Source organism: Eubalaena glacialis, chromosome 12 (assembly GCF_028564815.1).
Source record: "Eubalaena glacialis isolate mEubGla1 chromosome 12, mEubGla1.1.hap2.+ XY, whole genome shotgun sequence".
NCBI classification, from domain to species: domain Eukaryota; kingdom Metazoa; phylum Chordata; class Mammalia; order Artiodactyla; family Balaenidae; genus Eubalaena; species Eubalaena glacialis.
This window is the reverse complement of record NC_083727.1, coordinates 25807312-25820595: the sequence shown is the minus strand read 5'-3', so window position 1 is coordinate 25820595 and position 13284 is coordinate 25807312. Positions and strand designations below refer to the sequence as shown.

At 46.0% G+C, this 13284-nt stretch overlaps 1 protein-coding gene across 3 annotated transcripts in view; it reads right to left on the bottom strand.

Annotated features, from left to right (window-relative positions):
- Positions 1-380: 380 nt before the first annotated feature.
- NHSL1 (NHS like 1) overlaps positions 381-13284 on the bottom strand; it is a 233096-nt gene continuing 220192 nt past the window's right edge. For 2 of the 3 annotated variants that reach the window (XM_061207472.1, XM_061207470.1), the window contains 3 exons: positions 7982-11230; positions 7319-7451; positions 381-2221 (listed from right to left, as the gene is read on the bottom strand). In XM_061207472.1, the coding sequence (XP_061063455.1) occupies positions 1486-2221; positions 7319-7451; positions 7982-11230 (4118 nt within the window). In that variant the 3' untranslated portion in view covers positions 381-1485. Of the gene's footprint in view, positions 2222-3817; positions 3920-7318; positions 7452-7981; positions 11231-13284 lie in introns of all 3 variants that reach the window. The other variant, XM_061207471.1, reaches the window with a different exon arrangement.

Genomic DNA, 13284 nt, shown 5'->3' with positions numbered 1-13284 from the left:
ATGAAGAAGACAAGACTCTGATTTTATTTAACCAACAAATAAAGGAGTCTATGTACATGGCAGTTGGAAGTGGTCACACGAATATCACATAAAAATAAATACTTTACACATTTTTCTTCCATGTCTAAAAGTGTTAAAATTCTAACCGGAGAAGATTAGAAGGTAATTAGTGAACTCAATTATTTGTAAAAAATATAAAAACACACAAACCAAATGATGCAAAAAATCTTTTTAATCTAAAAATTCATTTCCCAGGGCTAATTAAGAGCCAAGGCCTGCCAATTTTTATCAGTTTATTTGACCAAAAAGAGCTATTCAGCATTTTCTTCAAAGTAAGATAATATATAATAGATTGTGATAAACCTTTCTAAATGAGGACATGATACGGCAGGCAGTTCAAGGAAAAATAGCATTAACTTTTTCTTTGGTGTAACCAAAAGGATATCCAAAAGTTAGCAAATGTTGACGTTTCAAGTGATAAGAAATTGCCAAATGGAAGTTTAAACTCTGGTTTAAAAAAAAAAAGTTGTAAAAGGAAAGGCTCCATCCACAGTTCTGTAGTGCAAGTTTTAAAATTTAATTCTGAAAAATAATTTTATTTAATAAGCAGGAAACAAATTCCAGCAGTGTATCACTTACTCCTCTCCCCTTCTCTCATATCTGTTACCCTCTCTGTGTGTGCCACTGTCATTTCAGCTCTCCACGGAGGTCTCAGCTGCTGCTCAAGGAGGAAAGTCATTAAAAAATTACCTACATTTCTACAAACCAGGCTAGAAGTTGTGTGTCTGTGGCTGCACAGCAGCAGACTCCGAGTTACAGCGTTGCCATGTCCACGTATCTGTCATTTTTACAAAAAAGAAACAAAGCCTTTTTTCCCCAGAAAAAAGTACCTGAACCAATGAGTCACTTAACCCCTTACCAACTTTTTGGGGTAACCACTACATGGCTCCCCTTGAAAGCACACCTGTGCACATCCCCACCCGTTCTGTGCGCTCAGAACCAGCAAATCTACCCCCTCTTTCTCAGAAGTAATGGTCCTCTCCTTTCTTCTGGAACTCACTAATTTCCATAAACATAATACTTTTAAAGCAGTTACCACCTTGCTCAGAAGGCTCCATTACTCTACCTGGCTTAACGCTGTCTCTATTTCTGTACATGCTGTTTTTTTTTTTTTAACATAAAAAGTGTTCCAAATGCACACACATACACATCCCTGCACACACACCCAGCATTTAGAGAAAAAAAAAAAAAAAATCTTCCCCAGGAAGCACTTTTAGAGGTTAAGCTTCTACTTGCTTTTAAGCCACAGGGCAAGTGCCAAGTGAGTCCTAAATAGCCCTCCCTTTCCGCTGCGGGGTCGGCCATGCCGGGCCCACAGCACAGATGCTGAGCGGGATCCAGGGACAAGGCAGGGAAGGGTACCTGTCAGGCTTCCCAGAGCGATGTGCTGCACATCTCCCCACATCACCTGGGAGGTTCTTGCCCTTAACTCTCTTCCCTCTGGGGACCTCCGCGCTGTTCTGATGGATCCGTGCCCTCTGCGCTGGGCCGCCCCTCCATGGGGCCGGGAGCCTGCGCCCCCCGCGAGGCAGCGGGCTCCCCTGCACAGAGCAGGCTGCCCTCACCCACGCCATCCCCCGCCAGTGCTTCCAGCGAACGTCCCCTCGCAGCGCCCAGGGCCCGGAGAGCCCTGCTGTCTACGGGCTCCGTGGCTTCCCCTTCGCCCTCTGAGATGACGGTCATGGGGCTGCTCTGGATCCGGTTCCGCACGCTGTACCGGCTGCTGGCGGCGGAAGGCGGAGTTCGGCTGCGGCCGTACCTGGGGCCAGAAAAGGACAGACTCCGAGGCATCGAGCCTTCGTTCTTGGCCCACTCCTCCTGGGCCTTTCTGTTCTTGCTCGGGGAGCAGCTTGATGGGCTCTCGGGGGTGTCTGGCGAAGGCTCCGACCTTGACCTCTGGAATCTGGGGTCTGTGTTCTTGAGCATCTCGGCTGCGGACATGCGGGCACTGGTGTCTGACCGACTCCCTTTTTTCAGCAGCAGAGCTTTGAAGTTGTCACTGCTGGTGCTGCTCTTCCGGATGCTTCTCTGAATCGATCCCACTTGCTTCTGGGAGGCCAGGCTGGGGGCAGCACCAGTGGGTGTCACTGGCGGAGAGGGAGAATGGTTTCGGGAGTGATCATCATCGGAATCTTTACGGCCAAGGACTTTCCTCTTAGACCTGAGATTTAAGAACGTTAAGATGAAGGTTAATTCCTGGTGGGCCACTGGATGCCAACCACATCCACCCTGCTTCTCTCACCGCACATTAAGGTCACCATCTATTATTTTCACTATGGAAAGTACCAAACACCCAGGCAAAAAGAATAGTTCATTGTATTACTATGTGTGCCCATGACCCAGCTGTGATAATTATTAACTTATGGCCACCCTGTTTTCATTTCTACCCTCACTGGATTATTCTGAAACAAATCTCAAACACCATATTATCTTACTTTGGATAGGACCATTTCCAGCATTTTTAATAATTGCCATTTCTTACTTAACTCTTCTATATGGGACTGATGCTGAGTGAATTTTATGGTGCTGGCACTTGAATGGCCTAATACAGGGGTCTCCAACCCCCGGGCCGCGGGGTAGCGGGGCCTGTTAAGAACCGGGCCGCACAGCAGGAGGTGAGTGGCGGGCAAGCGAGCGAAGCTTCATCTGTTGCTCCCCATCGCTCGCATTACCCCCTGAACCATCCCTCCCCCCCCCCACCCCGTGGAAAAACTGTCTTCCACGAAACTGGTCCCTGGTGCCAAAAAGGTTGGGGACCACTGGCCTAATAGATAAGCCAACTCCTAGACTGTCCCACATACTAAGACAGGCCCCCACCTTAGGTTCTAGAACAACTCTGCAACTTTACATTCTCCATCATTCTAGAGTTTGGCATAAAACCAGTTTTCCTTGGCTCTTACTGGACCATTCGTCAACTCCTAGAAATCCAATTTTCCGGAAAATAAGAGCAAACCTTCTACATCAGATCCTGTTGGCTGACTGCAGAGAACCACTAGCCAAGCAAGCAAATGTGAGGGATGTGGGTAGAATGTGAAAGAGGAGGGGCCTTCAGGAAAAGTAAAATTGTCCTGGGGGAATTTCTTATACCCAGTCTCTAAGAATCTCCTTGGCTCAATGTGTCTTCTGCTGAGAATGCACTAGAGAAAATAAAGCAGATGTGCCAAGTGGCCCCTTGCAGGTCTCTTCATATCAACAACTCAGTGTGGGAGGAATCTCTCAGCTAAGTGCAGGCGGACTGGCTGTTAAGGAAACTTGATACATTTACTAAGATGTGGTTATACCTCTTTTTCTGCTATAAAATTCCAGAACATGCAACCGGCAAAGGTTGAGAGGATGCTATCTGAACATAGAAATTAAGAGTTGAATCTGAGCAACTTCTAGCTGTGTGACCCTGGACCAGTTACTCATCTATTTACAAGTTTTTCATACTTGTAAAATGCAGATGATGATAACAACCTCACAGGTTTGTGAGGATTCAATGAGATAAAGGACCTCTGGAGTCACACAGACCTGGGTTCACCCACTGCTAAAGCTTCCTTGCTCTCTAAACTGGGGCAAGTTAAACTTTCTGATCCTGTTTCCTATCTGGAAAAGAGGAATAACAGTAGACAGTTCAGAGCTTATCAGTAAAGATAAATGCAGTCACAGCCATAAAGTGTCAGGCATAGAGTAGGTGCCTAACAAACCTTTGAGTGTCATTTAGGGAAATATAATTCTTCCTTCCTGCTATCAGCTCAGGATTCAGTGCTGTTTTTACCTGTCCTGCACATCGAGCCACAGGGGAGGATGGGCCCATGATGGCTGCCCTGGGCTTGGTGCTCCCAGGGTCCTCTCTGTGCTTCTGGCCAAAAAGAAGCCACTAAAATGGAAGACAGGAAGTGGTAAAAACCCAATTAAGAGGCTGAAGGGGGTGGCCAGAGCTGACATAGCGCCAGCCCCTTTGGGACAGCAAAGACTGGCCTATGGTACTTTGGTTCAACAGTTCTATTCCACTGTCAACAAGAGCACTGCTCTGGAGTTAAGTTGCTGACCCACTGACAAAAACCACAGAAACAATAACATCTCAGAATTTCAGAACTGGAAAACATGTAGGTGGTTTGGTCTGACCAGAGAAGGTAATCAAGGTCTAGAGAGTGAAGTCATACGGCTTAATACAAGAAGTAGGACCTGATGGAGTACCGTTCCAGGAGAGCTCATGACCTCACAATTTATACTGTTTGCTTCCCAAAGACATCTCTGCTCATCTGATTCTTGTAGGTATTGGTTTGTGGCTTTTAAATGTGGCTTTTCTGTTTGCTTTTAAATGGAGAGGGTGTGCTGAGATCCACATAACAAGCCATAGCTATGCTTGATTAAAGCTACAACCTTTGTAGATTTAGAATGAAGACAGGAGACGGGAATTTATAAAAGTATTGTTGTTTCTCAAGAGTAACTGCCCACTAAAATGAGAATTAAAACTAAATATATGAATTCTCTGCATATATGTATGTATATATACACACAGACTATAAATATGTGTGTGTGTGTATTTCTAAGGAAAATGGCTATAAAAAAACGCTTGAACAATTAACACTGGCTTAAAAACTAATTACTTCAATAAAGATAAAAACTTCACACCTCAACTGGTGTTCTACATTTTCCATCTGGCTTTAAATCTGAAGTGAATTAATTTGCATTATAAAATTTGAAAGCTGTGTTTCAATTTAGATATTCTTTACTTTAGATTATTAGCTTAGGTACTGAAGGATATAAAATAAAGCCCTAAAAATCACAGACTTTAGATGGCTTCCTATTATGTCTGCTAATATATTATCTATATCTATATCTATCTATCCATCTACTAAAAATTAGCCTGCATCTATCTACCTATCTATCTATCCATCTATCCATCCATCTACTAAAAATTAGTCTGCATCTATCTATCTATCTATCTATCTATCTATCTAACTCTCCGTCTACTAAAAATTAGCCTGCATCTATCTATCTATCTATCTATCTATCTATCTATCTATACATCCATCTATCCACTAAAAATTAGCCTGAATCTATCTATCTATCCGTCTAGTAAAAATTAGCCTGCATCTATCTATCTATCTATCTAATCTATCTAATCTATCCATCCATCCATCTACTAAAAATTAGCCTGCATCTATCTATCTATCCATCCATCTACTAAAAATTAGCCTGCATCTATCTATCTACTAAAAATTAGCCTGCATCTATCTACCTATCTATCTATCCATCCATCCATCTACTAAAAATTAGCCTGCATCTATCTATCTATCTACTAAAAATTAGCCTGCATCTATCTATCTATCCATCCATCCACTAAAAATTAGCCTGCATCTATCTATCTACTAAAAATTAGCCTGCATCTATCTATCTATCTAATCTATCCATCCATCCATCTACTAAAAATTAGCCTGCATCTATCTATCTATCTATCCATCCATCCATCTACTAAAAATTAGCCTGCATCCTTGCTCTCACTCTGTAATCCATACCCTACTCAGTCTTTCCTTCTATCGTGTACACAGAACAATACAGACTGGCCAATTTCTGCATCTGCAGTAGATGTAACTCCTTGGTAGGAGAAACCACAGTCTTTTAGTGCCTTATGAAGGTTGCCACAGTAAAATACAGAGGAGATCCTCGGTATCTTGTTAGGAAAAGTGTGTGGTGATGTGGCCCCACAACAGCTGGGTTCTCTCTGAGACCAAGTATTTAGTGCACAGAGCAACCAGGCGACACGTCTTCTCTGTGGATGCTGTCTTAAATATATATGCCTGCATATTTAGCGACCCAATGCATCCCATACCACACGGGAGATGTTGAGCCTTGGAAGAATTTCCTAACAGTTACACAATCATTGAGAGCTCATTAGGTGTCCAGCATGACTCGAGTTAGAAACATCAGCGTAAACCTCTAGACATGTCACTGAAGTTGCTTTCAAAGGATGTGGAATTTTTATTTCCCTATTTGGAGGAATAATGTGATCACTAGCTACCTTTTTATTTCTAATGAGAGCACAGAGAGCGGTCAGACAATGTTAAAGAGGCAGTCTTTAGGGTCTATTGGGACATTATACCAATAGTGGAGTCAAGAGTTAAAGAACATAATTCTTGACAAACACCTCAATTCATCAGCTTGGGTTTTTCCCCCCTAAGTTAGATGTTTACATGTTGCACGAGGAATCGCAGGTAGGGACTGCACAGCCTCTGCTTTCCATCTCATGCAATAACAGCCTTTTCAGTTAGATTCCAAGAATTGGGAAAGCACTCCTGACACAGGTTACTTACACAGAGAATCAAATGATTTTACAGGATGTATAGTTTCAGGAGGAAAAAAAGGGACCTTGATTCAGGGACCTTGGCAGCACAGGGGCATTCATAACAGTTATCTGAAATACTATGGTAAAGAATTTTAGAAGGAAGTAAAGGGTTTATACAGCATATAGTTTAAAGCCCTTGCACGAACACAATCATATTCATTTTCACAATGACACCGTTGTGGGAGTACTCAACTGTTTATAGCCAGAAAAATGAGGCAATAAATAAAACTTTAGGGCTAAGTCATATTCACTCTTCAAGGTGATCACATGTAAAAAGTACAACAGTTCAGGCAGTTATTTTGAAAATTTTACTCTACATTTTTTTTAAACCCAATAATTTCTTATGCCAGTAGATGGCACTAGCAGTATATAGTAACAAGCAAGTTTAATTCCTTTTGCTCCTGCTTAAAAAAGATGTACTTTTACTGAAACATTTAAGTAGCCAAAGATATTACACTATAAAATCCTAGTTTTTCTGTAAAATGAAAATAATAACAGCAATAAAACCAAACACTGTTAGGAAAGAAGAAGTCCTGTACAGCGAGTCTGTGCATCTTAAGTCCACAGAACACAGCATCCCTCATCCTGGACTGGACCACTGGCTACTCTAACCCAACTCCTGTAAATATCCAATCAAATACAGTGACACTGCATTTCTTGCTAGTAAGAGAAGGGCCAACCAAATGGCATCATCACGTTGAGCCTCTGTCCCTCATATCATCATAAAAATCAGTGGAACAAAGTACAACAGAAATTGGAGTCAAGGCAAATAAAAATATAGAAACAAACTAAGAAATCAATAATCAGGTTAGTGAAGCCTAATTGGGTGACAGCAGAAACCACAAGAAAGAAAAATACATTGAGAAACGATTTGGAAAGGGGGACTCATAAAGTAGATGCAAAAAAGAGGAAGAAAGTTTTGGATACCTGTGAATAGCTGCAAAAAGGTCTTCTGTGGTCCGGGGTCTACTGGGGGTCATCACCTCATCACTCCCATCTTCCTTACAGAAGTCACAGGCCTCTGAGGAAGAACCGGCTGTGTCAGCCTCCGGTACCCCAGCTATGGAAAAACAAGCAGGCAGGAACAAGATGCACAAATGACTTGAATTTCAGTCTGTAGCCAAGCTCCCAAATATGCTTCCCTACCATTCTGACAACGTGAGAATCACAGGGAGAGGCAGTAGGGCCTGTAGTTTGATATTTTACAAAGATGGGGAAAATGACACAAGCATGACAGTCAAAGCTCAGGCTTTTCTGTTAAAGTCTAGATAAACTGACTGAATCTCTCTTAAATTTTGTTATAACATTTCTTTGCAGCTCTCCAGGGGATTACTCACTGCTATTTAATACCCAGCCTGCTGCCAACCACCCCACCCCCTCTATTTTCTGCGCTTCTGTAAGCTCTACCCTTAGATCTAGATTTAAAAAAAAAAAAAAAAAATTTCATAGAAATGCCAAGTTGGTAACCTAAGTACGAGGCAGCACAGGGAGTCCACATACTGCTGGCTTGAACGTGAACGTGAACGTGCACCAGCCCTGTTCGCCTCGGCTGCATATGGTCGGAGGGGAACAAGAGAAAACCAGACTCACGCCCTGGGTCCTGCAGAGACAAACAGCTCTCCACGTTGTCCCCGGCGTCCGCACTGCTCTCGGCGCCCGGCTCCTCCCGCGAGGGGGCTGGCGAGGCATCGGGCTGCACCATGGGGACATTGGCTTCCACTCTGCCCAGGGACTCAGATCTTGCAGCTCCTCCCGCAAGAACCGAGATGCCAGAGTCGGTCTCATCGGAACCAGCCCCGGCTGCACACCTCTCTCGTGCCTCTCCTCTCGTGGGGCTGGGCGACGCTTTGCTCACGTTCTCTGCGGGCTCCGCCGTGAAATCTCTCTGCGGAGGTGGCACCACCAGGAACAGTTTGGGCTTCTTGGAAACAAGGGGGGGCTTCCTGCTGGGCAACGGGCCGGGTGGCTCATGGCGCGGGGCGGTCCCGGGCCCGGCCTCTGCCTCCCCGGCGCGGCCCGGGCTGCGGCTCGGGAGGCCACGCTCGGCTACACTGTCCTGGCGACCCTGAGTCGAGCTCTTGGCAGGAGTCGGGAGCGAGCTTGTCGCGGAGGCAGGCTGGCTTTCACTCTCCTTTTCATTTATGCTATTTCGGGATTTCAGGAGAGCAGATGGTTTTAAATGATACTGGGGAACAACCGGAGTTCGTTTTTCCTGAGATGCATGTTCACGGAACAGTGCTACCTCGGTTCCTGAGTTCTTCCTCACCGGCCGCAACTGCACCATCCGCAACGCCTCCGTGGTGATCAGGGGCATGGGGGGTCTACCGCCCTCCTCCTTGGTGGAAGGCTGCCTGCAGGCCTCCCGGGAGGGCTCTGGCTGGCCAGCTTTTTTGAAAGAAGGCCTGGCATCTTTCATCAATTTGGGGTCAAGCGGTGGGGCAGGCGGGGGTACCGAGGGGGGTAAGGCAGGTGGTAGAGGTGGCAGGGAAGCAGATGAGTCCAGAAGAAAGGGGCTAAGTGCTGTAGGTGTCGGAGGAAAGAAGACGTTGGTGGGGGGACAGAAGGGAGTGAGAACTTCCGGTGGTGGCGAGGGGAAGAGGGGAGAGCCGGACAGAGGCGAGCCCTCGGGGAAATCTGCCAGTGGAGGGGGAGGAGGGAGGAAAGGAGACTTGTCACTGGGACAAGGAGATGGGAGAGAGGGGAGAGGAGGAGCAGCAAGGGGAATCGCCAGCACCGAATCCAGCCTCTTCATAGTTCCGCTTCCTTCCGTAGAAGTGTTGGAGGAAAGCGACGTGGACGAGGAGGAGATGGATACTGAAGATACCAGAGAGGACTTCCTTTCTGGCACCTTGGGCTTGGGCTTCCCCTTCCCATTGGCTGGTGACACTGACTTTAAAAACACAGGCACAGGGGTGAGAGTTGTGGGTGTGTTCGACTGGCTGGAATACCCACTGGATGGAGAAGTGACCCTGTGTGACTTCTCCGGCGATGTGATCTTTGGTTTGACTGCGCCATCGGGCACCGGGGCTACCGCGGCCCTGGACCCCTCCGGGAGATGGCGGCCTGGCCCGTTTCCGGGCGACGCTGCGCTGCCGGCTGGACCCGCCCCGCCTGGGTTCCCCGGGTCCTCCTGCACGCCCGTGTAGTCAATGTAGTAACCCCACGGGTCTGTGTACTCGGACTTGACGCTGCTCGTGTCGCTCTGTGCCGGTGTGACCCCGGACAGGGCGTAGACGTTGGGGGTGGTGGCGGAGGTCAGGCTGCTGCCCGCGCTCACCGTGCTCTGGCTGCGGGAGCGAGGCAGCCAGGGCTCTTCGAAGTCACTGCATGGGCTCTGGGAGGGAGAGCTGCCGCCCTTGCCCGTCAGTTTCAGCTGCAGCGAATGCTGGAGCGAGGCGATCAGGCTCTCGTTCAGCACCTGCCCGTTCGACTGGACGCTCTTCTTGGGAATCCTGCGCAGAGAGTCTGTCCGAGAGGGTGGCAGGGGAGGCTTCTTCGCTTTCTTCAGAGAGATGTTTCGAGAAAGGTTTTTGTCTCGGCAATTCGACCGGTCCCCTTGGTTCTTCCGCGCTCTTCCATCAAAAATATTGACCACGCTGTGCCTCGGGTTCCCAAAGCCATCGCTGCTATTGTACAGATTCCCAGGTCCGTGTCCAGAGTTGGTGTGCCGAGAAGTGTAGTAGCCATCGTGGTCCTCTGGATACACGGCCCTGGCATCATCGTTGTTGGACGTCTGGTCCAAACTGCCACTGCTCATGTTACTTACAGGAGTGGAGTAACCAGGAGTTGCCAAATGTGGCTTCCGTGGGGACGCACGCCCACTACCCGAGGCACTGTATTCCCAGGGCTCCGCGCTGCCGCCGTGTCCCCTGCCTCCTGAATAACTGGACTCACTCTTGCTGTTCAGATCCTGGGGGTGGACCGGGAAGCTCAGGTTGTTTCTACAATTATAGGCCATGGCCTGGGACCCATTCTCCCGATTTGCGGGCGTATTTAGAGAGACCGCAGAATCGCAGAGGGACAGCAGAGTGGTTGCACTGGACGAATGAGGGTCTGAGGCCTGTGAAAAAAAGGTGGCGTGCCCCTCAGTCCAGTTACCACGGGGAAAAGGATGACCATCTTTCTGCCGGGAGAGGAAGTGGTCTCTGGGTTTGATCTTTGTGTATGAAGATGAACTGGTAATTTCACTGTCCAGCTGCCCTAAGCTCTGAGCAGTGTGAATCACAATAACCTCTGAAGAGGAGGAGAGCGTGGCATTTGGGATGAGGGTGGTGGAGTAGGTCGCGTGAGGAGAGACTACGCACGCCGGGCTTGTTACGTTTTCACCCTCCAAGTGCCCCAGCTCCTGGGATTTGGGCCTCAAAAGTGTTCCAGTCCCTGGGGCAGCTCCTAGATGTCCGAAGTCTTCGTCTACTTGCAGGTGACCCCTCTGGTAGGCGAGAGTTTCGTCTGCGTCTTCTGCAGGGCGCAGGGCACCCAGCCGTGGCTCCAGGGACTGAACGTTTGTCCTCGCTCCAGACCGGGGGAGACTGTGGAAACCAGCGTCACTGTTGAGGCGAGAAGGGAACACGACGCCCACAGAGTCACTCAGCACAGACATGTTCCCAGAGGAGCCTGGGAAGTGACTCATCTGGGCAGCAATGCCTTGCCCCTTCTGCGCCCTGATTCTTCTCATCGAAGGTGGTACGATTTTCACTTCCTCAGTATGACAGCTGGAATCCCTGGTTTCTGAGCGCTGCCCAGCAAATCGATAGCTATCGAGCCTTCCGAGCGTAGAGTAGTGGTCTGGGGTGTCCACTGAGTGGCCACCAACAGCATCTTGGCCAGTGCCCCCCGAAGCTGGAGATAAAGCAGAAAGAGGCTTGTCACCTAAAAATAAAAATCAGTATCTTAGTTCATTACCTTGATCTCTCACCCCCTTCTGACTCTTCTGTTGTACTTAAAAGAAAAAAATCTTTTCTATTTGGTCTGGTTTCTTTTTTCCTGTAAGCACCTAAGAGAAAGTTTAAGTATTGACAGTTACTGATAGCCCCTAAAATGAAAATCCTTATTATGAATTTTGGGTACTTCTCTTAATATATACTTCAAATCCTCCTATAGATTAAGTGCTGCATATAGGATTTTCAGGTACTCCCTTTGAGATCAAAGCTGAGTGCTTCTTGGAAGGTTTACTTTTCACATAACCTCCTTTTCGTAAAGGTAGCCTTTCACCCACCTGGTGATTGCACAGAACAGCCGTCAAGCAGTGACTGTCTTTTCCAAAGACAGACGAATGTAGCAGTTCAACAATAGGGCTACAGAGATACCATTTATGAGGGATATTGGTATAAAACATTGTTAATTACATTAATTTTTTATGTCAGAAGGAAATCCTAAGAAAAAGAAAAATGATTTACAGGCCCATCTGTGTTTCAAACATTTCATTATCCATCTTAAGCCATTATCATCTGTCTGTTGATGACATTCAAAATTCAGTAGCAATCTGTTGTGTTCTGGTGGGGAAAAAGCAGCAGGAACAGATCCAGTGAACACTTCCTCAGATTAGGATTATTCATTTCTTGGAGCTTTGTAACCGAACAGAAAGAATAGTATGTTTAAAAAAAAAAAGAAGCAGCAGCAGCACGAGGCAGGGTTTACAGAGAGGGAGGAAAATGGATGAGAAAAATCCTTAAGTGTAGGTAAAGGTTTCAAGCTACCTAGGAAAGAAGAGAAGCTTAAAAAAAAAAAAAAAAAAATCATGAAGCCAAGAACTTACTCAAAGTATATATAGAAAGAAAATCAATCCATGCATAGTAATCTTTAGGACAAATTAAATCTTGAAAAATAGTAGCAAAACCATAACTCTTTCTATGTTGTTATCATCCAACAAGGACCAACTGGCATCCCTGTTTACCTGGACAAGGACACTGGTGATGACGGGATTCCTGAGATCTCCCTCCCTACCTCACTTAAATTAACCATCATATGGCACATGTCCCTGACTGGATAGCACAGCTCACCCAAGGAGCAAAGCACAATGCTAAAATGGCAGCAGTGGTCTTGCAACAAATGCACAGGAGATGTTACCCTGCAATGAAGGCTCCCCAGCATAAAGCTCTTTCCTTCACTGTGATGATGGAGAATCACTTTTGTACCTGTATCTCTGGCAAAGAGGATCTATTTCCTCCTCCTACCCTCTGCCAAGTATACTTACTGCACACACACACTCACATGTGCACATGTGACGTTCTCCCTCAGAAAGAGGGGAAGTGGGCAAAAGGGCAGGAACAGAAGAAAAACCCACTTTAAGGAAAGAAGAAACGTGCAAGTTTTTGCGGTTTAGTATTTTAGAAGGTGGGGGGTTGACTTGTAGTTCTGTATCAGTTTGCACCAGTTCAATTCCAAACATTCAGCATACCTTATTATGTTAATATCTTTTTCTTGCAAATTTGTAGTAGTTTTTACACGAGGTCAGTGGCAGATTTTTAAATGTCTTTAAGCGCCATAAACAAAGTCTTGATTCTTTCAGGTAACAATTTTGCATGTGAAACCATTCTAGGCTTCTGAAAATGGGACTACAGCCATTTCTTTACCACCTAGAGCTCAATACTATTTTTTAATTAAAATAACAATGCTTTTCTAAAGACCTCTAAAATATATATATAAAACAACTCTGATATTATTTATCACAGGGACCACCAAAATTCTATTCCCAAGAGAGATCCTCCAAAATTTTCACAGTAGAAAAAGTGTGACAATATTACAGGACACAGATGAATGCTATCTTGATTAAACAGCAAAAATTACAAAAATAGAACTACAAACAAATATAGTCTGCTCAGGTGCTGCTAAAAATCTTGATGGGATTTACCTGATTTTAAAATAATTACACATATTTTTTCTTTTACTTATTA